Source organism: Oreochromis niloticus, linkage group LG6 (genome assembly GCF_001858045.2).
Source record: "Oreochromis niloticus isolate F11D_XX linkage group LG6, O_niloticus_UMD_NMBU, whole genome shotgun sequence".
Classification (NCBI taxonomy): Eukaryota; Metazoa; Chordata; class Actinopteri; order Cichliformes; family Cichlidae; genus Oreochromis; species Oreochromis niloticus.
The window spans coordinates 5,920,917-5,948,609 of record NC_031971.2 but is presented as its reverse complement, the minus strand read 5'-3'; the positions used below and the strand labels follow the sequence as shown (position 1 = coordinate 5,948,609).

Sequence of the window (27,693 nt, the reverse complement as noted above, 5' to 3'; positions counted from 1 at the left end):
GCAGCGGTTCTACACTAGAGGTGGTGAACTTTAGTTTAATAGTTTACTTATCCAAGAGTGAGGTGAATATACATAATATACATGAACAGGTCTATGTAGAGTTCTGGAAACCCACTTCAGAAAATACCGTGCACTAAGTTTTGGCCATTTACTAAAGCATTTCCAATATTTATTAATTTGAATATCATTTTTTAACATTCTTCAAAAGTTCAAAAATATTTATCCTACCCCCGCTTGCTAGCTGAAAACCGTTAATGTTAAACCATTTCCACAATAATAAAGAGGAGGCAGAGTAAGATGTCATCATAGTGTTGCATGAACTCAACACTCATTTCCTTTCTTTAAGGCCAGTTCAATTCATTTCAGTTCACTTTTATTTACATAGTGCCAAATGACAACAAGAGATGCCCTGAGGCGCTTTACATTGTAAGATAAAGTAAACCCTCCTATGAGTAAGTACTCACAGGACACAGGGAAGTGAAAGCTTCATTTTAAGAAACCTCTGAGAACCACTGAATATAATACACAACATTTGGATTGGGGTTATCCTGAAATGTATCTGGACAATTCTTTGCATTCCACAAATAGTGCTTTTAAGTGATAATGCTCTCATATTGACTTTGAAGTTTGATGACAACCAGTGATTGTGGCTGATATCTGTGATATTCATTGGCATCTGTTGGTGTCCTCCTACTCAAGAAGTGCAGTCACAGCCATATCCTTTATTTGGGCACACCGTCCAGGTATGTTAGCAACCAACCAAACATTGGGCAGCTCATTTTGGCATGTTTAGTATTTTTAATTATTTCTTCATTTATTTCAAACAGTTTTGGAAGTCATGTTCAGGCCAGTCGGCCCTTCCTGTCTCGTGTTTATCAGAAGGCTTAGCCTGTTTCTGTTGTGACAGTCTTTGATATCATTCAACTTCCCCTCTAGAGAACCTCTTGCCCTGTGGTCCAGACTTACTCCACCTTCACTGCAGCTGGCAGTAATACTTGAATAATAATGAATAGAACAAGGACTCCCATCACAACAACTATTTACCAACCCTGGCATCTGTTAGTTAGCATCTGACCATTCAGGAAGAGACTCCCAAGGCAACTGGTTATTGCTGTATAAATATAAATACAATTTAGTTCTGTTGGTAACAGCAAAATTAAACCACCTTCATGCAGTGGGTTACATCAAAAGCAGCAACTGAGATTTATTTAGACCAAAGAAAAAACCATAATGCCATGCATCCTTGTGCTACATTATATTAAATGCAGCTGCAGTAACTGTAAATAGCTAATTGATGCTCAGTATAATGTGGGAAACAGTAAATGTTCTGCTTAAAAAGAAAACGTGTTGCATAAAAGAGGTCAAAGATTTGTTTTATTAGCTTGTTAGTTTCAGCTTTAATTAATCACTCAATACTGTATGTATTAAAGCACGAGTTCATATAAGTGCAAGCTACAGTTTGTTGCTCTTTTCTCTTTTTTGTAATTACCTCAATTGTTTCAAATCTACCCTTGTCTTAAAATTAACTTTGATCTTATATAAAGAACTGTGTTCCTGAAGTTCTCGTCTTCTTCTTCTCCATCCAGACTTTCAATCAAAGCAGATCATACCCTGCCAGAGGTGGAAGAGGAGGATGGGCTGCTGCAGAAAAGTTTGCAGGATGGAATGAGGGAGAACTATGTCAACTCTAACTCCTTCAAGCCCCCACTGGCCCGCTCACTGCGTATTAAGGAAGAGCTTCTCAGCCAGAAGCATCGCCTTCTGAGTCAACCTCCTGCTCTTTCATTGTCTAATCTAGAGTCAGCTGGCTTGCTCAGTCATAGCCAGTCCCATTCCTTGCTTGGCCAGAAGGGTTCTTCTTCATTTTGGGGAAGTAAGGCTCACCTTGAAAGCCTAATGAAGCTGAAGCAGGCCAGTGGAGCTTTGAGCGACCTCAAAGACCTGCCTACATTCCTGGAGCATCAACACCACAACCACCACGGAGCCTTCTCCTTTAAGAGTTCCCTTCATCATCACCACCACAATCAGGTTTCCAAGGCCCAACATCATCACGTTGAAGGAAAGAGAGACCAAGGCCACTCTCCGCCTGTTGACCTGAAAATCCCCCAGGTTCGGGGCATGGATCTTTCCTGGGATTCCCATTCCTCTGAGCTTTATGGCTACGGTGCCATGGGGGTCGGGGGTGGTGGCCATGGGGACAACACCCTCAGCCGGAAGCTAAGAGCCATTCTGCCAAAGCAGAACCGCCGAGGAGGAAGCCTTGGGAGCCTCTTGGATGGGGCTGCTGAATATTGGAACTCAGACTTGGATCACTCAAGTTCTGGGCCAGCGTACTCCATCTCTGACGTAGAAGGGGACCCAAGCTCCAAGCAGCCAAGGAAGAAGAGAGGCCGATATCGCCAGTACAACAGTGAGATTCTGGAGGAGGCCATAGCTGTAGTGATGAGCGGGAAGATGAGCGTGTCCAAGGCACAGAACATGTATGGGATCCCACACAGCACCCTGGAGTACAAGGTCAAGGAGCGCATGGGGACCCTGAAGAACCCCCCAAAGAAGAAGCTCAAGCTGATGATGAAGATGGAAGCAGGAGGCCAGGAGTTTCCCAACGAGTCGGAGAACACGCCCACTGCAACCCCACGAGGCGACGGTGCATCGCTAGCAGCTGCCGAGCTCAAGGACAATGTAAAAGAAGAAATCGATGATGATTTCAAACCGATCGACTAAACGACTTACACATGTAAACCTCAACTGACTTAAGTAATTTGAAAATGGATGGGGCTTTATTTGTGCCAATTTACTTTGCAGTATCTGGGTGAGCACAAATGCAGGGATTATATGAGGAGGATTCTTAAACTGGAGAGACACAACTAATCGGATGGTTCTTAACTAGTGTCATTTGAGCGATGCTATAGAAGCATTTGTTCAGCTTTTCTATCCAGGGGCTTAACAAATGCAGCTAAAGACATTAGGTAAATGACAATTATTTACGCATGCTGATAATCCCCAACCCCCCAAAATTCTCTCCCGTCGTTTATGAACTTGATACACTGAAGCGTTGCTGCTTATAAATGCAATCTGCTTTGGATTAATATGATAATGATGGGGAAAAAATAAGGGGAAGGTTGAAAATTAACTCCTTAGAAGAAGTGACAAAGTGGTCCCTTTATCACTCCCCTCTCGCTCATCAAGTACTAGCTCAAAATTGCAACTGTAAGGTTTAATCGTACCATTGATATTCCTCAGTTAGGGTTCGGAATCAAACCCAGTCTCTTATTGCCAGGTAGCCATGACGCTTTAACTGAAAATCCTTTTCTTTCCTCCTTCAAATATTCTGCTAATTTCCGTGCGGACGAAAAGCAAGAATAACCCATCCTTTTTATGAACGAGAAGACACAAAAGTCATTCAGGGATGCATGTTTGTGAGTTTCGTGGACACTACTGACTTCTATAATCGACTTCTTTTCCTCTATCTTTTCGTTTGATTTGTTTTGCTTTCTTTTGCACTACATTTTGGGTCTGGCGCTTACAGACCAGGTTACCTCGGCATTGTTGCCCATGCATCATGCACTTATTATGGTCTGTCTCTGAAGCCCAGTCACAACTTTGCAAAGGGTCAGAGGTGCACATCGCCTGCATACGCTGATTCATATTCAGATGCAGGAGGCTTCTTTAACCCTCTTTTTTGCCAAGGGACAATTTAAGGGGTGATCTGCTTATGGATCAGCGGGTTTTTTTAAGGCGGAATGCTACCTCATGGACCTCCATCAGTCTCTCACTGCTGATCCTGGAAAGCCGGAGCCACCCGCAAATGGTGACTAAAGTGAGCTCACCCTCTCATGAAGATCGTTACTGGACAAATGCCTTTTAGGATCAGAATGTGAAACTGTGCTGCTACCCAGTTCATTATCCAGTTCCTATAAAGGCTTTAGTTGACCTAAGCTAATGGATTTTGGCTTCTTAGCTAATGACACCATATTGCTGATGTTTTTTTTTTTCTTTCCTTTTTCTAATCAAAACCAAGCAGAAGCAACTTACATGAGTTTTAAAAGAAATTCTTCTCCCTAAAACTTCAAAGATGGTTTTAAAGGCAGTTTACTACAACAATGTGCATTTATTGTGGGGTGTTCAGTTTGGGGTGGTGGGTGGGTAATATGCAGTGGGCAGGGGTAGTTGGTAGGTGGGGGAAAGGCAGATTTTAATATATTATAACTTATTATGACTGACTATGTAAAAGCCAATCCATGATTCTGGGTGTTTTTTTTTCTCTCCTCATTTTTAACTCAGGGTAACTGAGACAGATGTGGATTACAAATATGGTAATTTCCTGTTGGACCTAATAGTAGATGAAAAGAGGACACAGCAAGCTTCTCACCAGTGCTTTGACTCTGGGAGGGCCATATGGATAATATGGCAGTGCCATAGCAGCAGATAGACCTTTAAGGAATACTGGAAAAGAACAGAACACTGATGTTGGATTTGTGGATTTATGGCGCTTAACCTCTAAGATAGCACTTTTTAAACACAAGAAGAAAAACAAAGGAGGAAGAAAGTTTAAGGTTATGCATGCAGTGTAGCTCTTTTCCGAGGAATACAACAGAGGGGGCAATGAGGAGGTCAGAGAGATGGCATAAAAAAAGCTTTAGTGTTTCTGAAAGGTGCAGCTTGGACCCAAACTACTTATTTTCCTCTCAATTACCTCCACAATTTAAAAAGAAAAGAAAAAAAAAGTTTGACAGCTTGAACAAGTTCAGTTTTGTGTAGTGTTGTCTCGTTGTTTTCCCCTCCCCTTCGTCGCTAAATGTCGCTCTTCGCTCCTGACACTGCCTGGTGCTCACCCAGTCTGTGAGATTTTTGACATGAGAATTGTAACTCTGCTCAGATGAAATGACGATGATTCACTCCTTTTGAAATGTATTGTACATTTTATTTATTTGATTTGATTTTGTTTATTCTCTTTTAACAAATGGCATGCACCACTATTTTTGGCTGATTATGGGTTTGGGCCAATTCCGAATATTAATGTTGAGCGTAATAATAATCCAACACAGTTAAGTTTTGAATCAATCACAATCTAATTATGATTAGAATCATTTACTACCTGTTGCGATCTTCTCCCACCCCTGGGGTTACTGGCTGTCCACTTTGTGTGACTGCCAGGCATGCAAAGCTAAGTGAAGTAACTAAAAAAAACAACAACAAAAAGTAGTAATCCTGGAACAATATAGCCAGGAATCAATATGCATGAAATGCGTCCAACACTTTGCCAATGCTGAGCATTTGAAGTGTCTAAAAGGTTGCCGCGTGCATCAAGTTGGACCCAGCGAAGGACAATGCACTGATCTGATAGTTAAAACAGGATCAAAGCCTGAGTGGTGATAGTAAAGCACTTGTTATGAACCTGCCTTTGATAAAAGGCACCAAAGCTGTGAATGAAAGTAGGAACAAAACACAACTCACATTGTGTTCCCTCACGCCAATCTCCCTGGTCATGTAATACGTTTTTAAAAAAAACCCAAAAACCCATTAATGCATTATGTAATTGGCGTCATGTTTGCATAAATTAACTCATTTGGCACTTTGACTGAGATCCCCTGAGAGAGGCAATTCCTTGAGGGCCAAACAATATCTGCTGTCTAATTTATTCAAGTGACTAAATCATCTACAAAACTTTCCTCTCGACCTTTCTTGAACCTGTTATGTTACAGCTGGCTTTGGCTCTGTATTTGTCATTGCTTTCTAAAAGTACAAGTCCCATTTTCAGCCTGAACTTATCTACTGAGGTGCATGCCATTTATATATACACATATATTTATTTTGTTTCTTTTTCTCTTTGGTTTTGTTGATTGTTTATAGTCATGTGGTTAACCACTCCCCCTGTCCGAAAAAGTCCTCCTCCTTGCAACCGAGTCTCACTTATGACCGTGTCTATCTATTTATATTCTAGACAAAATAACAAACACTCAAGTTAATGAATGTAGTGACATGAATCCGTCAAACAGCGGTCTGCAGACACATTCCGCTGTAGCTTGATTTTTTTTAACAGACTGTTGCTTTCTCTCCTTTTGCTTTCTGCTGCTGTCATTGGAAACGCAGTCGTTTTCAGTAGCCTTCAATACTGCAAATGTCTCAGGATCGAGCCAGTGGGATGGGCAGCAATATTTGTCAGTCGGAAAATGGCGCATGACTTAACTACCTGTACTAAATTAGTAGACGTGTGTACGCACGCACGCGCTCACACACAACATGTTAACTTGGTCAGTAGAGACCAAGTGCTATACCTCATTCTCAGAACTCCTTTCCGTGCCTCGTACTTTTATGTATCCCTTACCTGGGAGCTTGGCAAAGGTGTAGTTGATACTCCGGGAAGTATCCTTCACTGTTTCTTTGCTTTTATAAGCTTTTCTTCTTTGTTTCGCCTTCACATTGCAAAAAAAGACACGTCAAGTGTCTGACTGACCAATACTTGCCACCCACCGCTTTTAAGGTATTTTTTTATTTGCGATAAAACCTTATAGCATAGGGGATTATACAGCTATCCCAGGTTTAGGCTAGTCTTATATGGGGAGAGTAAAACCCTCTTCCTACTAAAATTCAAAACATTTACAGATTCAGTCATCTGGTTTCACCCTGGAGGCAGTGAGTCAGGTTGGTTCCACCCTGGTTTGAGAGGGAATCCGTTTTTTTAAATATACATATGTTTGTTTCCAAGTGTAACAGAACTCCAGGATGAAACCTGACCAGGGTACTTTTTGTCCTTTTTCTTTCTCAAACCCAGAGAAATCAGAGGCCCAGCAGTGGAGATTGGGGGACAGGTGGACAAGTTAACCTTCCTTTATGAGCTGTGATTTAAAAAAAAAAATCCTAAACATTTGACACTGTATTCCCAAACGAAACAAAAAAACGCAGCACGCACAGGAAAATGTCCTTAACGATGTTCAAAATGAAAAAAAGCTATATCTTATGAATATGTATGTATTTATTTTTACTGTTTTTTGCATCTTCATGTAAGCTAATCAGTTTCTCTTTGCTTTTCAGGTCGGTTTTAATTCAATTTGTGTTTTTTCTTCTGAGAGAAAGACTGACAAAGCTATAAAAAGGAGTAAAAAATGTCAAAAAAACAAAAAACAAGACAACTACTGTAACCTCACTTATTAGACGACACGTGATGCGCCGTTCTGTCATTAGGGCGGTGCACGATGTGGTGGGATACCAGGAAAGAAAGAATTATGTATATGATCGCCGTGCACCTCTCTGCAGAGAAGTTGCGTCTGTTTCTTATTCTGTCACGCTGCATATCTGGTTGTCATTTATACCTCAGGTCTGACCACTTCAAAGCAGCTGATTGTATATTAGAAACACACAAACCAGAAGAATCAGGATTTTTAGTACGGCTCGTTTCCAGATTTTTAGATGTAACTGACATAAGCAGATTTTGAATATTTTTTTTTCTTGTTGTGATTGTTTGTACTGTTGTTCCTCAAATGGCATCTTTGTTTGTTAAACAAAAAAGAAAAAAGATGAATTCTTTAAAAGCCAGAAGCCAGGTTTCCATGAATACAGTTCTGTATTCTTGCTAGCACAGAGCGCGCGCGCACGCACACACACCAATAGAGACGTGACGCACCCACAGCAACACACATTCTCGCTCCTCATCAGGTAGCCACACTTTGTGTGGGCGGATTATATGTATAATTATGAAGCTGGAGTCTGCCGTGTCTCTTTTAGAAGCAGGTGGGTGTGTTTTGTCCACAGCCTGCAGAACATCAGCCCTGCTGGCTGATTTTGATCTGGCACACTGGGGCACTGCAGGCACTGCCTCTGTGAAAATCACTTTGTTTGTTTCTTGCCTTTCAACAAAGACTCCTTTTCCTTTTTTCTGGTAAAGGAAAAATCCTCCCTACAGTTGTTCTGTTCTAAGTGGCCAGTCTGTGGTGTTTTGTGCATTCCTGCAGTCTTTTTTAGAAGGTTTCCTTCAAACTACCCAGTCTATTTTTGCTGCTGTAAGTGACAACCCTCAGTTCCCAGGACTTCTTTTCACGGGGCCTGGAGGATGGGGATGAATTTATTGGGTGGTGAGGCAATAGAAATGGAACAATTTACAGTTGAGGGCTGCATTGGGTTTTGGTTGGACGTGGGGAAATCAATAGCAGAACGTGCTGTTTATTTGATATAGAAAGAACGTGTGGTAAAGCGTTGTATCTGCTTGCCAAAAAGCACAAACATGAAGGATGACTTTTCGTCAATAAATCATTTAAGTCTTATTTAGAAGGCATGTTCGAAGGAGCATTTTCTTTATCTGTTTTTAAATAAAATCCCACATTTGACCTATAGCGAGACACTTCAAATCATATAAAGGCAAAGTAAGCATTGCTCCTCGACTGTCTCTTGCAGGATTGCATGCTGGTCTCTCGGGACAATTGGAGCTTTAGGCTTGGATTTATCTACTTAAAGACAAAAATGATTCTGCAGTCTAAAAACCAGCTGCAGGAATGCACAGCATATCACCAGCAGTTAAAATGATGGATTAAGTCCCCAGTCCAGAATTAATCCCAGTTTTGGACACATGTCTGAGAAAAATATGCCCAGTGTGCTTTGGGATGGATTTTTCTTTTAACCACATATCCAATTGCATATCCAAGAATCATTTTGCTCTCTTGCAACAGGATCTGCTGCACTCAGAACACAGTTTTCCAAAGTAAGAATCGGCATCAACTGACAGTCACAGTTTTCCTCATCCATTGTAAGCTGTGCTGTTTCTCCTCGACGCTGCTAAGAGGTCTGTTGAAATGTGCATCTCCTCTGACGCGGAGCGTGATGCCAAGTTTTTTAAATGTCAAAGCGTTTGTGACAAGCAGTCACTCAGGAGCAGGCTGGCTTTGAAAGCAGAGCTGAGTACAGATCTTAAAGGCCAGACACGCCTCTGGAATGATGCTGATCTGCAGCAATCAACACAACAGACTCCTTCACTCGCTGCTGTTTAAAAGCGTTAAAGAAATGTTGACGTGCCAGGGTTTTTTGGTACAAATCACAAACTAATAATGCCCTCCAAGGATAAAAAGTTATTTGAACATTTTTCCAGTAGGCTTTGATTATTTTTATGGGGCCGAATGAATAAGTGATTACATAAAGTTGTTCAATCAGTGGAATCAAGAGTGCCTTTTTGTAGACTCTAATCTTGAATTTGAAGACACAATCTCAAATCTAGTGCTCAAGGGTTGGTTTCTTAATCAAGTATAATCTAACAACCTGTTTGAAATTACAAATTACTTGAAGAGTGGTATTTTTCCTTCAAAGAAAACATCGTGAGATTCGGGTCAAATTTGTAGGTTTAAAATTTGCAGCCCCACCCTCCTGCTACCCTGCTTGATTAGGTTACACCGTGAGAGGCACACAGGCACACTCTGTTCTATTTTCCTTACCCAGCAGGCCTTTGCTGGTGTGCATCTCAGCCCTCCTTACAGACAGTCAGATAGATGCAGTGGTCTGAGGAGGTGGATGGGAGTGCAACGGTGAAATCTAAGTGAAGTGGAGAAGAATAAAGGCCGCCGAAGGTCGCCTTCCCCACCCCCACGCTACAGTTAAACATCAGGCTTTTATTGAGACGATGCTGAAATTCACTTCAGAACTCGATATTACTTTACTGCTGATCTGAAGCTTTTAGGTACAAAAATAGTTGACCAGATTCAATTTTTTTTTGGGGGGGGGTATTTTGAAAATGCAATTCAGGGCTTTGTGAAGGAAATCTGAGGTGCTCTTGTGTGTTGCCATGACAATCTTGCAGCATTGTTCCTGTGTGGAGGTGTGTCTGGCCCTTTACAGCCACCTACATGGACCAGCTGGTCTGTGTTCCTCTGAACTCAGAACCAGCTCTGCTGACCCCTGTTCACAAAGATTTAGGGTCTAATTTGGATATTTTAGTAGAACTTAAGCAGTGCAGCAGATTCATTAGCTTTTGTCTAGTGTACTTTGTGTTGAGGGAAATGCTGCCGGACTAAGACACGATGCTACAGACCACAAAGATTGCTCGTCTCTGAAATTGTTGCTACCTCAGTCTGTCATGTCTGTAGCAAACTATTCAGATGCAGAGAAGTCAGCTGCGCAAGGCTGACTTGAAAACTGAAGCGTATTTCCACTTAGGTAAAGTTAAACTCATTTTTCATTCGTTCCCAGGCTGTACATCCATGTAAATCTTCATCAGCCCTTTTCAGGGAGCTCTGGTGAAGTTAAATGCTGCATAGAGGATTTTATCAGGCTGTTGGTTTTTTCCTTACAGAAAATGTGTCAGATTTTGACTTTCCTATCTATAAAAAGTTTCCAGTGATGCTCTGTCATGCCGGTGCATCTCTTTACACACTTCTCTGAACACTAATCATCAACTCCTTGGATACCGTCACTTTTTGTCCCGTGGTTATGTGTCATTCTCACAGCATCTTTGGTCATTGGAGCGTGAGCGCTGCAGGGCTGACAGGGCCTCATTTGTTCCCAGAGAAATGGGGCGTTCCTGGGCCGCTGCAGGTCTGTCACCTTTCTTCAGGCCCTTTCAGAAACATCATTTCCTTCTTCTTCTTCTGGTGTTCTGTTTTTATTCTGGTAACTCTTCACAGAGGCTTTGCTTTGCTTTTCTTGGGTTAACTGTGTACAGATTTGTTTTTTAAAGACAGGGCTTGAGGCTCTTTTAGCAACAAGGAGATCATTATCCTCTGAAATACTGAGTCTTTCTAGAAGGACAAGGTTAACATTTCAGCTGTAGTGTAAATTTTATGAACTCTCCCCAAAATATACTCAGTGTTTTAAAGGTTTGATCTCTTGTTTTGATGGTTCAGGGTAATGAGCTTTGGCTTGGCTTTTGGTTTCTATGTTTAAAAGAAAAAAGAGAGAGCAGGAGCGAGAAAAACAAGAAAAAAAGTGAGCAGGCGTTGTGTTTTGTTGAAATCTCCCGTGTGTTTTCTGAGATCCTCTTGTTGCTTGTTTTTGCCGTCCTTCACGTTATGACGTTCGCTTAATTTGAACTTTGGCGTCTTTGACAGCCACGTACCTTCTCTGTTACCTTCGAGTTATGAAGTCTACACTACATGCAGATAACCACGGCCGCCGGTGTATTTTTAGTCAAGCTGAACAACACTGGCTCATGAGTAAGATCGATTGTCAGGTCAGACAGACTGGCACTTGCTGAGTGGATATTGGAGTTCAGTCGTCAGACAGGAAGTTTGGTGGGTGAGATACAAATTCTCAAACTGTAAAGAAGATTAAATGTCACGAGACCTCACACTCATCTGGAAGCAAGAACATCACTTGAAAGGGTATTTTATTGTTTTTGATGAATTCTGTACTTTGTTTTTTAGCCAAATACTTTTCCAGTGCTTTATAAACAGCAAGGATTGTAAATCTGAATAACTCATAGCAGGGGAGGCTCACACAGAGCTCGTTTAACGGCCCAGCTCGTTGGTTCTCCGGAGATCTAACTCGGACTGTTGCCTTCCCAAATGTCAAAATTACAGGAAGCTGCTCCATTAAAAACAAGAAGAGAAAAAAACAAAACAGAACGAGCGCTTTGAATCCATGTGCGGGAAAAATAACGCTGTGTTTGTTCTTTCTTTTAGTCTTTGATGATGTTCTTTTTTTTTTCATCTTGGTGTTTTTGGTGCGCAAAAATGTAAAAAAGAAAAAAACTTACAACACAGAATACCTCAGAAAAGAAATCCATGTAACCTTGACGACCTCCTTATATTGTCAGACCCTGTCCATCAACACTCATCTCTGGACACTTTCATCTCCATTTTTGTCATTTTTCTTTGTTCCTCCTGCCAAATGCAGTGCGTCGTAGCCAGTAAAGGTTCCACAAGTTTGCTTTGTCTATTTTTTTTAAAACACTAATTTAGCTTCACATTCCCGCATGTTCTATTTTTTAATTTGTCGACATTCTTGGTCTTAATCCTTTCACAGCCCACACTGCATTGAGCTGTTGTTTTCAAGACAATTTTAAACACTGCTATTTCCCTGTGGCTCGGAAAGATTCACAGAAGACATTCTTTGAATCCCTGTAAAAGATGGAAGTTGAAAAAAAACAAACTCTCCAGTCTTTTGTTTCTCCAAGTGGGTTTGCTGATAGAATGAAGGCCAATGCTGTATGTGAAACACTTGAAACCACACATTCCCCACCTTGTTCCCTTTGCATACCTCTTTATCAACTTTTTATTGTTGTTAAAAACTGAATGTAAGAAAAAAAACGCAAACACAACAAACCTCTAATTTAACTATACATATTTAAGAATAAAAGAATACTCTATATGTGCACATAGATATACCTATACAAGCCCCACACAGACATAAACACAAATGCATATGTATATAAAAATCTCTAATGTCATATACTTTTATCTTGAAAAGGAAGAGGATGAGCCTTTTCCATTGATGATTCAGGGAAACAATACAGAAGTCCAGTGCAGTATGTTAGGTGAAATCGCTCCCACTCTGTCACTTTTGGTGTTTGTTTTCTTACTCTGTTCTTGCTTGCTATTTTCCCATGATGTAGCATAGGGCAAAGGGGCAGGGCGGCTCAAGGTTGTTGTTTTTTTTTGTTAACAGACGATGTAGTGAAACTAGGATCTTGTGTAGTTGTAGTCTTTTTAGGCCTGATTCTGTGAAATGGGGGGGATGGGTGGGTAAGCGGGTGGGTTTCTTTCTTTTTTTTTTCCTGAAGCGGACACTGTAAAGACAGTATATGTATGAAGATGACTTAGATATGAAGTCACACTGGGTGGGTTGAAGGGCTGCAGGGAGGGTGATGGCTTATCTTCAGGATGGTCGTGTATATAGATCGGCTTTACCCATCAGTCCTCGCCTGTTTTTTCACAGGTGGGTTGGAATTGTATACTGAAGGCACTGAGAATGAACGGTTTTGTGTGTTTTTGTGTCTAGATAAGAAAAGACTGTTTTAAATGAAGGAAGTGGAGGGGTGATGAACCCTGTTCAGGTTGTCCACAAAAGCCAACGGACAGCGAAGTTGTTAGAAGAAGCGGCTCCCTCGAAACACCGCTTTGCTGGGAGTGATGGATGATTTCGTGGACGTTGACACTCTTGATATTTTTGCATGCTGGTGTACATACCCCTCAGTCCTTTATTTGAAGAGGCTGGTTAATCCAAAAGCACTAATTTTCTTTTGGATGTTGTCCGCAGGACAGATTCGGATGTTCTGAATATAAAATATAGCCCCCCAAGGAAAAAAAAAAAATCCCCTTTCCTAAGAAGGAGCACCTAAGGTGTTTGTTTGTCACTGCAACAGCTTTCGTAGTAGTTTTTGGCTAAAGCTCTTTTGCAATCATTCTGTTTTCCTTGTGTAAAGTAATTTTTTTCAAGTGTATGAGTGTGAATGTGTGTGCCTATGTAAGAAACAATGTGCAAAGCTTGCTTCTTTCGATTTCTTTTTTTCCCCCCTCAGTTCAACCATGTTTTCGCTTCAGAGTTGTTTTTAAGGAACATTAATCTTTTTGTGCTCTTACGGAAACTCAATGAAACAGTGTGCAAGTTTGAAGAACTGCATCTCTGTCTGTAAAAGATGCCTCTCTCTGGGCGCCTTACAGACCTAAATTGCATTACCCAGACACCCTCAGGGACCCTTGACAACACTGCTCTCACTCTTATTCAGGTACTTAATCTATACCGAGGCCTAGCAGTGATCAACTTTAACTATAGTTTATTTTCATTAGCCCGTTCCTATGAAAACGAATTACAGCCAAAATTTGATCCGAAACAGTCTGTCTTGCCCTCTACTCATGGAATTACGTCTCGTTTTCTATCCTTACATGTCTCTTTTTGTAACCTCTGGATATGTTTAGTATGTTCTGAATGTTAGCTGTCTTCTCAGTTCATAACCACTGAGTCTTTGTAAGCACTCTGTTCTCTCTCTGACTTGCGTCAAGTGCCATGGCTTTTGCTCTGTGCAGTAATCAGGAATCGATTATTGTCTTGCTACGAAGCACCAACCTAACAGTGACTTACACCAAGCTAACCTCTTAAAATAAACACGTCAGACAAGTGCACATAACAGTGGTTTGGCTTTAAAATTGTCTTTAAAGCCGTCCACGGTCCTTTATAAATGCTGGTTTAAAAACCAGAGAAGATACAGTAAGCCATCTTCAGGTATCCCTCTGGTTTAAGTGCTAACCTTGTTTTTCCTCCACCACCTGTGGAGCCACACACAACAGAGAAATGTGATGGATCTGCCTTCAGTTCTTCTAAAGCTTCAGGGAAAACCTAGTAACCCTCTCTACAAAGCTAAGCCGACTCTTGTGTCACCAAACCTGCGGCTCTGTTCAGGAACGAGGCGAGTCTAACTTGGGTAGAAATATCTGCTGGGCAGTTTTCAGTGATGTTGTGCACATTTGTTGTGTGATTTTGTTTTTTAATTTCTTTTTTTTAAAAACAGCCACTCATCTCTGCTGTGATTGGTTGATGCCTCTGCTGGATGTTAAGTGTTTGTGTTGCTTCGCACAGCTTGGCGGATTCCAATGTCTGTTTTATGCTAAGAATTAGTCATGCAAAGCAGTTATTTATTGGCCTGGTCTTGATGACAGGAGTGTAGTATACATATTGCCTAAATTTTGTACCTCTTACAACAATCACATCACTGATGTTTGGTGAGAACTATGTAAAGCTGTATTTCATGTTAGAGCTCTTGCGATTACTTTCTACATTCCTAATGTTGGTTTTGGTAGTAACCTGATTTTGTTGTGATAGAAATAAATCTGATTGGTTTGGAAAAAGGCTTGTAATATTTGGTAGATGCAAGAAGTGTTGTCCAGGGGTTTAGACTTTAGTTTGGATAGAACAACAAACCTCTTCTTTTCTTGTTCTCGGTTTTTGTCCTGCTGAGGTTTCTAAGATTTCGTAATCTCACCTCGGTTCTTAACGGGTGGCTGGACGCCCCGAGACGGGGTCTGCTGGGCTTCTTTTTTTGTTTTCCTCTTTTCCACTGAGATTTTGTTTTTGGGTTTGACGATATACCTCATTCCTTCAGTCCAGCGGGCCCTCGGGGGGGCGCTGTGCCGATGCTCAGGATGCTCAAGCCCCCTTTCACGGTTTGGTCCCACCTGGACTGTACCTCTCATAAACACGTATAAACACACATACACACATGCATGCACACTTACATACAGGTTCTCCAAATACCCCGATGGACCTCATTTTTCAATATCTACTGTTTACAGTTTGACTAAAAAACTAATTTAAAATATTTTCTCATATTGTAGTTTTATTTATGTACAATGTACAATTTGTTTTTTGTTTGTTTTCATTCTATTTTGTACCTTGTGAGTTGGACTTCTATTCTTCTAGACTTCTGTTATTAATGTCCATGTAAATGAGCACTTAACAAGGATCACAATAATCGGTTTTAGTTTGACTGACAATTTTATTTTCCCCCTTTCTCCCTGTTTTGAATGCAAAATCTGATTTTTTGTTTGGGCTAATGAATAAAAAATGATCTCATAATGTCTGTGATTTTTTTTTTATATAAAAAGATTAAAGATGATGATTTGAGTTCCTTTGTTTAATTTTTTTTAAAAGTTTATTTTGCATTAAATATCAGGCAACGCTGATTATATCTGTCTTTGTGCATGTGTAAAATATTTTACTGGTTATGTTATATTCAATTTGGTAAAAAAGGAAAAAAAAAGAAAAAAGAAAATTGCCATTTTTGCCACACATTTCAGCTGTAATGTTGTGTAAGGTAGTATTCACTGGATGCTAGAAACTTCTTTTCAAAACCACTATTCTTCTAATAAATTTTGTTGTGAAAATACCTCGAGTCTTGTCTGAGTTTGTGTTTTGTTTCATAGGAACACCATAATGTGACCGTATGCAATGTTCGGTCACGGCTGAAGCTGAGGTTTGCTTAATGGACTGTCTTTAAAAAATTGCATCACTCCTTTTACAGTTTCAGTAACACAAGTCAGCATCTTCCATGCAAATACTGGGAACCACAGCAACCTGCTAGTAACAAAATCCAACACAAGGTTTTCAATGTAAGGCAAGGCAAGTTTATTTATATAGCACAATTCAACAACAAGATGATTCAAAGTGCTTTACAGAGACATTAAAAACAAAAACAAATAAAAAGCATGATTTAAATTTGATTAAAACAAGCAAACAAACAAACAAACAAAACAGTATATAAAATCAAATATCAAAACAGTAGATAAAATCAGTAGTTAAAAAGTAGGTTTTGAAATTTAAACTTAAGTGTGGATTTGGTGCTTTATTCAAATGCAGCTGAGAACAGGTGAGTCTTCAACCTGGATTTAAATAAACGGAGTGTTTCAGCTGATCTGAGGCTTTCTGGGAGTTTGTTCCAGATATAAGGAGCATAAAAGCTGAATGCAGCTTCTCCGTGTCTGGTTCTGACTCTGGGGACCGATAACAGACCGGATCCAGATGACCTGAGGGATCTGGAAGGTTCATACTGGGTCAGGAGGTCACTGATGTATTTCGGTCCTAAACCATTCAGAGCTTTATAGACCAGCATCAGAACTTTAAAGTCTATCCTCTGACGGACAGGCAGCCAGTGTAAAGACCTCAGAGCTGGACTGCTGTGGTCCACTTTTTTGTGGCATCTCATTTCTTCGAAATCCAGTTTCACGACTGTCAACAACTTCCAGTGACTATCCACCAACTGGTAGCAGAACGCACACTTTTCCCTAGCGATGAGTGATTGCTAGGGGGTCACTGACCAGTTTCTAGGCCTGCATGAATGGGGCTTTAGCATTCGATTTTACTGGTAGCTGAGACCAACCATTCACCACCCAGTCAGGGAACACACAGTTTTCCCTCCTGACTGGTGGTTACCAGATGGTAACTGAAAGGTTTGTAGGCCTGTTTAACAGAGACTTGAAACTAGCGACTGAGAACATAAATACATCAGGAAACTCTACTAAAGACATAAAACAATTTTCTCACACAACCTGGATTACTTTTGCAACCCCAGGGAAGAGCGTTTGACCCCTCATCACTTCCCTCCCTGGGTTTCAAAGTTATTAAAGGTCAAGCACTGCCCCAATGAGAGGAACATTGAGGCACAGGAACACTGAGGAGTAGATATTACTATACACCAGCGGTCCCCAACCCCTGGCCATGGACCGGTACCGGTACCGGTCCGTCAGTCGTTTGGTACCGGGCCATGAGAGTTGAGGCTTGGGTGTGAAATTTATGGTTTTCAGGGTTTTTATCGGTTTTTATCATTAACTCTGTTTCCCTGGGTATTTTCCCGTGTGTTATGAATAAATCTTCTTTTTTTTGGTACCGGTACTGGTTTTATTTTGTTGTATTTATCCACGACACCTTAAAGGCCGATCCATGAAACTATTGTCGGACATAAACCGGTCCGTGGACCAAAAAGGTTGGGGACCGGTTTATACACCATTCATCAGGATGTAATATCATGGCAATAAAATAATAAGAATAACAAAGACATGGAGCCATGCAGAATTTTAAGTTTGTCCAGCGAAACAAACAAACGGATTTGCAGATGCAAAATTATATAATGGGGACTCATCTGGGACATAATTTGATCCCATTTGCAATTCAATTTATTTTTCAATTCAATTTGTATTTATACATGTATATACATGTATATGTATTTATTGTATTTATACAGCACCAAATCACAACAACAGTCGCCTCAAGGCGCTTTATACTGTAAGGTAGACCCTACAATCAGACGTCCCCCTGTGAGCAAGCACTTTGGCAACAGTGGGAAGGAAAACCTCCCTTTGAACAGGAAGAAACCTCCAGCAGAACCAGGCTCAGGGAGGGGCGTTATCTCATAATGTACACAGGCAATGTGTAAGTTATCAAATGTCAACTTTCAACACATCTTACAAAACAAACAAAAAAACATAACCTGCATGATATCAAGTAAAACTCCAGCATACTATTAGACATATTTTCTGATTACTGTCACACTTGATATAGCTACTTGAGGGTTTTGCATCACTGTTATTCTGTTGTATTCGCCAGCAGTCCTGAAGTAGTGAGTTCTTTGGCCATTCCGTGCCCACCTCTTTCTCCTTTTCTGCTTTCATTTCAATTGTGGCTATCTCCGTCTTTATCTGTGGCCTTCTCTGCTGCAGGGCCTAAGAATAGAGGCCTTAGAGGTGGTGGGAGGCAGGAAAAGACAAATAACTTTTCAGGGCACAGGAAGTAGGTCACTCTCCTATCAAATATTTATTTCTCACACTGTGCCTAAGGCTCCAAAAAGACTCCCTCTTTAAATACTTTATCTGTGTGTGCAAGTGTGTTTTCCTATTTCACTCATGAGCACATATATGCCAGCCCTTTATCTGTGGCTCACTGAATCAAAATTGTGAAAATTTGGAGGTTGCACTCTCTTTAGGAGGTCTGACGTCGTTTTGTTTTCTTCCAGCCACTTTTATTAAATAGATATTGAAAAATCTTTTCACCACAGCACCATGCATCGATCAGTTTTTGGTGTATTTTGCAGTGCACATGAACTAGGTGTTATGAAATGAAATAGAAAATAGGGGTAAAATTAAAATTAAAATAAAACCCCTAACCTCAAGACCGAGTTTATAGCCCTCTATGGATTATTATTCAGAACTTCCAATGAAAGCGTTTTGTGTGACCTTCTATCATAAAAATATATAACACATACTTTCAGCTCAAATTACCACATGCATTACCATAAGCCTCCATCAATAAGTCAAGTTGAAATTTACAGCCATGGTTTTCAAACAGCAGTGATCCCTTTTCACTCATATTCAGTCCAGTCCTTGTACCTGACCATTTTTGGTTAGTACATTACTTAACATCAAACATTCAAGCAACAAAAGACACCTCACTCAAGGAATGAACCAGTGTGGTGTCTACACATACCAGACAACGTAGCAAAGAAGACACTTTTCTATGCACATGTAACAGTGACAGTTGTGTGGTGTCTTTAAGACAACCTAAGTTAATATTTAGTGATGTCATAAGTATGCTCCACTGCCCTCTGTAGAGTGTGGGAGAAACGTGCTTGCACATGGACGTATGGACGGAGACAGACCTTAAATCTTTACCTCCCTAACTCAAAGTAACGTTACGGGTTGTATGAACACTGCTCGCTTCATGTATGATAAGACAGCAGCCGTTCAACTGGGCCTAGTAAGTTTGGTGAAGAGTGTGTGTATTAAAAGAAAAGCACTGTGGAATTCCCAATACCAGTGTGGTCGTGAGTTTTTTTGACTGTCCTGCTAAGTGTTTCTGCCACCTCCTCTCAGCCACTGAATACAACCCATGTTACACACATATTCATATTATGCATATGAATTCTAGACTTATGCCCAAAAACATGTGAGGTCACAGTGACCTTGACCTTTGACCATATAATTAGTTCATCCTTGAGCTGAAGTAAATGTTTGCACCAGCTTTGAAGAAATTCCCCCAAGATATTCAAGGAATATTCCATTAATGAAAATGGGACAGACAGACGGCCAGCCTGACAACATGATGCCTGCGGTCACAGATCTCACTGGTGCAGGGAAATATAAAGATCAGAGAGAGAGGATTTATAGAATGATAGATTTTTGCTTACAGTTGATTAATTTGTGGGAAAGCAGCCTCAGTTTGAAAACTTGTATCATGAACTGACTAACTCTATTTCTCCTATTTTCCTTCATTCAAACCTCAGCAAATTCCCAGACTAAGCTGTTAGCAAATGAAGAAGATTAATACAAAGATTTCAGACATTAAAAATGTTCTTATTCAGATTAACACAAAAGTCTGTCTAGAAGAAAAGGTCAGAAAGTTTTCACCCAAAACTAGTGCCCAATTTGCACAGTTCAGTCTGAAGATATCTATATATCTTAGACACCTGCACCTGTAGAATGTGTATGCACTTACCTGCTGCTCTGGCAGGTAGCTCCATGCCCTCCTGGGTTTTAAATGCACCTTAGAACACACATACATCAACACTACATATGAGCGGGTGGAGGGAGGTTTGGAGTCTTCACACACCCCCGTTCTCTGCGGCCTGCTGGAGCGGGGGGGCTAGGAGGAGGAGTTGGCCGTCCGACTGGGGTCTGGAGTGTGGGGCCTCCCTGCTGCTGCGGAGTCGGGGCGGTCTGCTTCTTCCCACCGCAGGGAAAAGGGTAACACCACCTGGGTCTGGGTGCAGTTTCCCCCTCCAGGGGCAAGGGTACCTAGACCCGGTTCTTAGAGTACGCTTGGGGAGAGTGATTGTGTGTACAGCGTCTCTTTATGTCTGTCTCCACGTTGGTTGAGTGTGGAGTAATTGCTTATGAGAGCATGAGGGTGGGAATGGATGTTTGTATCTGTGTGTGCCTGTATGTCTGTGTCTATATGTCAGGTTGGGTATCAGACCCCACCTCTCTGGGGACATCTCAGGCCCTCCAAGGTTTGGAGGCCTATCTCCCCCACCACTTCCCCTGCCGGTGGCGGACGCCCTCAGACATCGGTGCGTTGGTGGTTCTCTGTGTCCGGGGGTGGGCGCCCAGGTACACACCGGCTCACTCAGGCACAGCTGGCTGCCGGCGGAGCTCCCGGGCACGTCACTGCAACCCCCCCGGCTTCTGCTCCGCGGCTGCTGAGTGACCCCTCATCTGGGACTCTCCTCAGCTCTTTCTGGGATAGTGGCGCGGCTGCCCCTCTGTTGGTCTTCCTTGGTCTCTTGTGTTCTGGGGGCCTCTGGATGTCTGGAGTCTTGATCTCCTCCATACCTGCTTCATGCCCTGGAGGATGGGGCTGTGGCTCCCCACACCCTCCAGCAGATCATTACATGAAGGAACCTCTTAAAAAAACACAAGCGCGTCCATGCTCACAGGTGTACACACAGGTGATCACACACAAACTACACCCTTTTTGGCTCCTACCTCAAAGCACACTGTGCGCTGTCGATCTTACGTACTGCACAATAATGTTTAATATTTAGTATTTACTGTCATATTCCCATATATTATTGTGATGTTGTTTATTACTCCCGTTTTCTTCTGCTTGCTTTCTTCTTTCTTTCTCAACAGGTGATCCAGGTGATCGATATATGTATTTTTTTGTCTGCTTATTCTGTTGGTTTTTGGTTTTTTGCCCTTTTTCCCCGTCCCTCTTCCCCGCTGTTTTTCTTTCCCTCTTTCTTTCTCCCCTTTCCTTCCCCCAGTCAAGTCTGTCCCGTATTCAGCAAGTGAAAATAAAATAAACAATAAAAGGTGAATCAGATGGACCATTACGGCAAGGCTGGGATGGTCCATTTGGTAAAGTAAATCCGTTGAGCATCTTTCTTCGCCTTTAGACAATAATTCTGATGGTAAAAGAACCAAACGGGACAGGTAAAAAAAGAAAAAAGAAAAAAAAAGAATGTGTATGCAAAGGACAAGGTTTTGGGTACTAGAAGCTTCCAGATTTCTGATTACCATGTAGTTAGGGTACTACTGACTGATCACGATAAAGGAGGTTTTACCATCATTAATTAATAGAACCCCAACAACACGCAGCTAAAGAGTCACTGAGAGGGATGAAATTTGATGAAGCCACTGAGAGTCTTGAAGCCATTAGCAATCATGATGCTTTTTTATTACTTTTTCTGTTTTGAATTTATCTGCAGTCGAGAACAATGGCCTGCAAATAGACATGGAAGTCTTGACCAGGTTATCTGCTAGCTACACTATAAGGCTTGAAAATAACTGAACAGTTCATTCATTTTTATCCATACATGATTACACTTGTGTTCATTGTGGATGTCAAGGCCAACAAACATCAAATGCAAAAGACCGTTACACATGGTTAGGGTTAAGGTTGTCCAAGAGTCCCAAGGTCACCCGTAGTTCACTGCAGAACATTATAACGTAGGGATTAAGAGAGAAAAAAGTAAAAATAACTGTTCCTTTGCACAGCTTGGATGATACTAATATCTTTTTGACATGAAGAACTAGTTATTTATTATTATGGATTGTTATGTACTTCTTACACCAATCACATTACAGATGTTTGGTAAAAACTATGTAAATATGTATTTCATGCCAAACAAGCTCTTGAAATACTTCTGGTTGTTGGTTTTGTTGTGATACAAATAGATGTGATTGGTTTTCTGCCTCTGGTTAGCATTGTCTCATGCTTGGAGTTCATGTGTTCTCCCCGTCCCTGCATGATTTCTTTTCTGGTACTACAGTGTCCTTCCACTGTTCAAACATATGGGTCAATTAGTCATTCTAAACTGGCCATAGCTGTGAATGTGAGTGGTCGTTCCCCTCTATTGGTTAGTTCACGATAGACTGGTGACCTGGGTGCACCCATCCACCAGTGACAAACTGGGACAGGCTGTGGCCAGGCTTGAAAAAAAGTGATGGATTTTTTGTTTTGTTTTGCTTGCTTTCTTGTTTTAAAATGATTGTGTCTTTATAGACTAAAAATAAATTAATCAAGATTTATTGAACTGACTGGATCCTGATGAAATGATAATGCTCCTTGAATGTATTTAGGAAATTGCAAACATTTAGAAATAAAATCACTGATATATCTGTTGATTTATTTATTTTTATTTTAAGACAGTTAAAAATGTTAACTTCCCCAGCCAGAGTTCTTTGCTTACATGTCTTGAATTTTTCTGGTTTCTCACTGACTCTAAGTTTGAAATGCCAACTATTTCATTTAGACTGATATAGCAAAGCAAATTCTGCAAATGATTGCACTTGAGAAGCAAAAACTAAGAAAGCTTCTTTTCCAGCAACAAATTACTCGATTGTTAAGCTTGTCTGTTGACTAACTAATCAATTATAAGTCACATACTAGCAGCCGGGATGTTAGTGAAAAGAAGCACATATTTTATTTTGTGCATTTAAACCAGCTGAACTGCCTGCTGTTGCTGGTCTTCCTATTATAAGATGATGGAGCAAAAGTGCAGCAGCAGCAACCTTGTAATAAAAAGCTTTAATGGTTCCTATTGTGTCCTCCAGCTCAGAGCATGACAGAAATGTTCGCTAAAGAAATGTACAAGTAGAAACATTTGATATAAAATATTCTCCTCATTCCGACCTTTACTCCTGAGACATGAACACATTTCCCTCCTCTCGGTCTGTTTTTCATATACACACTGACTGCTGTGAAAATGTCAGAGCCCCCATCAGAAGCCCCTCCTGCTGTGGTGTGTGGTGGCTGTGCCCAGCAAGACTCCCCATTACTGATTAATGGAACCACATCAGCACCGTTCAATTAAGACTCAGCACCAGCCCCATGCGGTCGTCTCCCCAGGCCTGTCTGAGCCACGTTTAGCTGTGACACACCAAGGATGGCGGCTCCTAACAAGCTCCATACAGAAACTGATGTGCAGTGGAGGGTGAAGAGCCATAACTTACATTACTGTTAACCTACTTTTAAAATGTTGTTTTATGCCTGGTGTGCAGTTGCTTGGCTTGCCTTTGTGTATGAAAGATGATATACAAATAAACTTGCCAGGTTACCCACAAACCATACATATGACATGAATTATCGATAGAAATTTCGGTTAGTCGTTACAAAAAAACATGATCATGTGATCAAATATTTCATGTGACAGATGAAAAAAAAGGTAAACCGGCACCAGATGTAAGAAACTCGTCCTTTTCTCGGTCTTTAATGATAATTTAAAAATGTTTTGCTTTTAGTCTGATCATTAGACACAATAGATTTAAACAATCATTATGACATCACCACTGGTTCAGGGAAACTGTCATGAGACAATGGCAATTTTGACTACAGTGAATGAGGTTTTATGCATTTAATCGGAGATAAAATGTATTGGATAACCTCAGATCTAATTAATTAATTTGCTGCAGCTTTTTTTTTTTTGTTAGGCCTACCACTCCAGTTCCTCAGACTTTTTAAAGATGCACAGCACATCTGAGATATGCCAATTTTTTGTCTAATAGCTGTTTGGGAATCACATTATTGGTGCAGAAATACAATTTGATATCTGCCTAAAGGTAGAATTTAATATTGGGTTTTTGCTAAATTGTCTGTTACGTGCTCCTCAGCCATCTGTAAAAAAGAGGCCAGTCACCCTTTAGCAAAAGCTCATTTTTGCCACTTGTATCTCATGTTTTTGGTCACTACCCAAAGCTTGTGGCTATAGGTGAGGGTAGAGACACAAATTGACAGGTAAATCAACATCTTTGTTTTTATGCTCAGCTCTCTCTTCTCTATGATGGACCAATACAGCATCTGCATGACTGCAGCCACTGCTAACCCTAACCCTAGAGACAGGGTGAGGAGCTCAGTCATCTGAGAGAGGCGCAGAGGAGGGCCACTACTAGTTTTAGCATCTGACTAGGATGCCTCCTCGATATCTCCTGGGTGTTCTGGGCACGTCCTACTGGAAGAAGGACCTGGGCTAGACCCAAGACCAAGGAGTCCAGCTCATCTGGACTTTGCTGGGGAGAGGGAGGCCTGGGCTATTCTGCTCTGGATCCGGCTATAGATAAGGCCAGAAAATGGATGAATGGATGGTCTGTGTAGACAAAACACTGGCACATCCCTTGATATCCCTGTTTTATGCTTGAGTGATTCATAGGTGCCAGTCTTGGCAGCCGGGGATCAGTCCGCCAGGGCCTCCGCTCCTGGCCGCCGCCCGGAACACAATGCACCCGACCCCTAAGGCGCCTCCTGCGGGTGGTGGGCCTGCGGGAGGATCGGCCCATGTCTCCTATTCGGGCTGTGCCCGGCCACCAGACGCACACCCACGGGCACCCTCCCCGGGCCTGGCTCCAGGGCGGGGCCCCGGTACCCCTATCCCGGGCAGGGTAAACTGTTCCCTCGATGTTCTCTTCATAAGGGTCTTCTGAATCGCTCTTTGTCTGGTCCCTCACCCAGGACCAATTTGCCATGGGAGACCCTACCAGGGGGCAAAAACCCCCAGACAACATAGCCCCTGGGATCCCTGGGACACACAAACCCCTCCACCACGATAAGGCGCCTCCTGGGTGAGGTGTTCCGGGCATGTCCCACCGGGAGGAGGCCCCGGGGCAGACCCAGGACACGCTGGAGAGATTATATCTCTCGGCTGGCCTGGAGGAGGTGGCTGGGGAGAGGGAGGTCTGGGCTTCTCTGCTTAGGCTGCTGCCCCCGCGACCTGGCCTCGGATAAAGCGGATGAAGATGGATGGATGGATGGATGGATGGATGGATGGATGATTCATAGGTGGTTATCACTGTTGCCCCATAGCAAGAAGGTTCTGGATTTGAATCCTCCATCTGCCCAGGACCTTTCTGTTTGGAGTTTGCATGTTCTTCCAATGTCTACGTAGGTTCTCTTTGGGTACTCCAGCTTCCTCCCACAGTCCAAAGACATTCAGTTGGTGGGGTTAGCTTAATTGGTAATTCTAAATTGCATATAGGTGGGAATGTGAGTGCGAAAGGTTGTCTGAATCTCTGTGTTAGACCTGGGGCCTGTCCAGGGTGTACCTCACCTGTTGCCCTATGGCAGCTGGGATAGACTCCAGCCACACTGAGACTCTAAATTGGATAAGTAGAAGAAAATGGAAGGATGTGCGATCGATAAAGCAGTTTTAAATGGTTTAACAAACAAACAAAAAAAATTCGGAAAATGGCTGGGTATAAACCGATCTGTAAATGAGTAAAAAAAAAAAAAAGAAGCACACAATGTACAAAAAACCTAAAAGACTACCAGAAAGCCTAGAGAACTATAGTTGTCCAAGACCACTTCAAAAAATATAAGAAATTCTGGCTTCCTGGAAGTAGATGGATATAAAAATATCAAGGCTCAGACACTGTCGGACAAAAGCATTTTTAGCTTAAGTTATTTTAGACTGAAGCCTGTGCTTTTGGCTTTCTTTATACATATGCGGCTGTAAACAGTCTAATTTACTACATGAAAAAAGCAAAGCATCATAATCAACTTTAATTAAGAGAAAAAAACCAAACATCTTTCTATAAGTCACACAAACACCAGACATAGAGGTTACTGCTTTCACGTGTACTTGACACTTATTCATACTCACCAAGAAAGTACATCATTGTTTGCATGGCGTCTTTCAGCAGATTTCATTGTCCTCAGTAATCAACCTTTTTATCAAATTTGCCCACTGCATTTACAGTATAACAGCACTTCAACAACATGCAGAATAAGCTCACAAAGCTTTGCTTCAACAGATAACAAAGCTCCCACAAGTCATACAGGGACTATAAATATAGTTGGTTTCTTTCTTTCTTTCTTTCTTTCTTAATCAGCACTGCATAAGGATCATCTCCAACTGCAGTGAACCTATTAATTATTTTCATTAAGTGCTACTGCTCTATATTAATAAAAAATATGCTGATAAAAGTCCGCTGTCCACCTCCTCTCAACATTGCAACAGTCTCTGTCATCATAAAGATATAAAAAGAAGAAGCTCCCCGCCACAACAGAGGAGACCAGCCTTTAGTGCTATTATGGTATCATATACTGTATAACCCATCAGACACAACAGCACAACACTTTGGCCTTGTAGATGGTTGCAATGGCAGTTCGCATATAAGCATTTGTCTCAATACAGGATTTAATCAACCTGGTGAACACAATGAAGTACAATTTAATGCTTCTCAGTACAGAAGGACAGACTTAAAACACACTACAAAAGCAGCCCGTGTGGTTTTAAAGGTAAAGGAGTGTAATATTCTGCAGTGGTTGAGATTTCAATCTGACTGAAGCTCACATTTAATTGCTGAAAACCACAACAGGAAAAAAATCATGGGTAGTTCATTAAAAAACTTCAAATGATTATTGAACAAGTATTTCAAAAGAAAGACAAAAAGTGTTTTCTGCATTTTCTGTATGATTATGTTCTTTTCTCCAATCATATTCAAGCCCCTGAAAATAGGAATTAACTCTGTGTTAAGAAATGCACCCATTCCTTTAAATGGGAGCAGGATTTAGTTGTTTATGTCACAGTAAAAACCATGTTTTGGTCATGTTTTCACTGTTTTATTCTGTGTTCATTAATGTAAGAATCAGGTCAAAATTATCAGGAAAGAAGAAGAAAATTGATCCCCCACCCCCACCCTACACCCACACCTACACCCACACAGACAGTTTGCATCAAAGTCATGCAAACAATAAAGCCCACCCCAACTCAAACTAATCTCACATGCAGAGTCAGACTTTTTTTTACTCAAAGTACTTTCATTTAAATGAACTATAATGTATTTTTAATAATAGTCTATTTAAAAGACAACATGAAAACAATTTAGGAATGTGAACGCGATCACTCCACTGATCACTCCCTGGCTTTACACACTTTTCTAGTGAATTTCACCTCATTGTTTAACTGTTTGGCCACAACTTTTTTTTTTTTTTTGCCATTTCTTGACTTTTTATAAATAATAATTTAAAAATATTGTCCAAGTTTTTAAATTCAATTTAGTAAAAATGATAATTAGATCCTACTTGCTTCTGTCTCCAGATAATCAAATAGTGCAGATATAGCTTTTGTCAGATTTGCTCTTTTGTGGAATTTGATTCATTTTAGCATGCTAAAAAAATAAACATTTCCAAATCAGAAGTTCATAAAGTGTCTCACAGTCAAAGACAAAAAAAATGACCAGACACAGAATGTAGGAAAAGAATGCATCGTGTGTTTCTTTGAGTTCTTTGAGCGTGAACTTCCCCTTCTTGCTTCAGTATTGGAAGGCCACGGCTGAACCGAAGACAAAGCAGCTG

At 41.2% G+C, this 27,693-nt stretch overlaps 1 protein-coding gene across 2 annotated transcripts in view; it reads left to right on the top strand.

The window, feature by feature from the left end:
* The window catches only part of lcor (ligand dependent nuclear receptor corepressor), an 89,458-nt gene extending 73,659 nt beyond the window's left edge, over positions 1–15,799 (top strand). Inside the window, exon 7 of one of the 2 annotated variants that reach the window (XR_003220490.1) lies at positions 1,587–1,725. Coding sequence is in view for 1 of the 2 variants with exons in the window: in XM_025908025.1 (XP_025763810.1) it covers positions 1,587–2,724 (1,138 nt within the window). In the remaining variant the exon portion in view is untranslated. Of the gene's footprint in view, positions 1–1,586 lie in introns of both variants that reach the window. The other variant, XM_025908025.1, reaches the window with a different exon arrangement.
* The last annotated feature ends 11,894 nt before the right edge of the window (positions 15,800–27,693 follow it).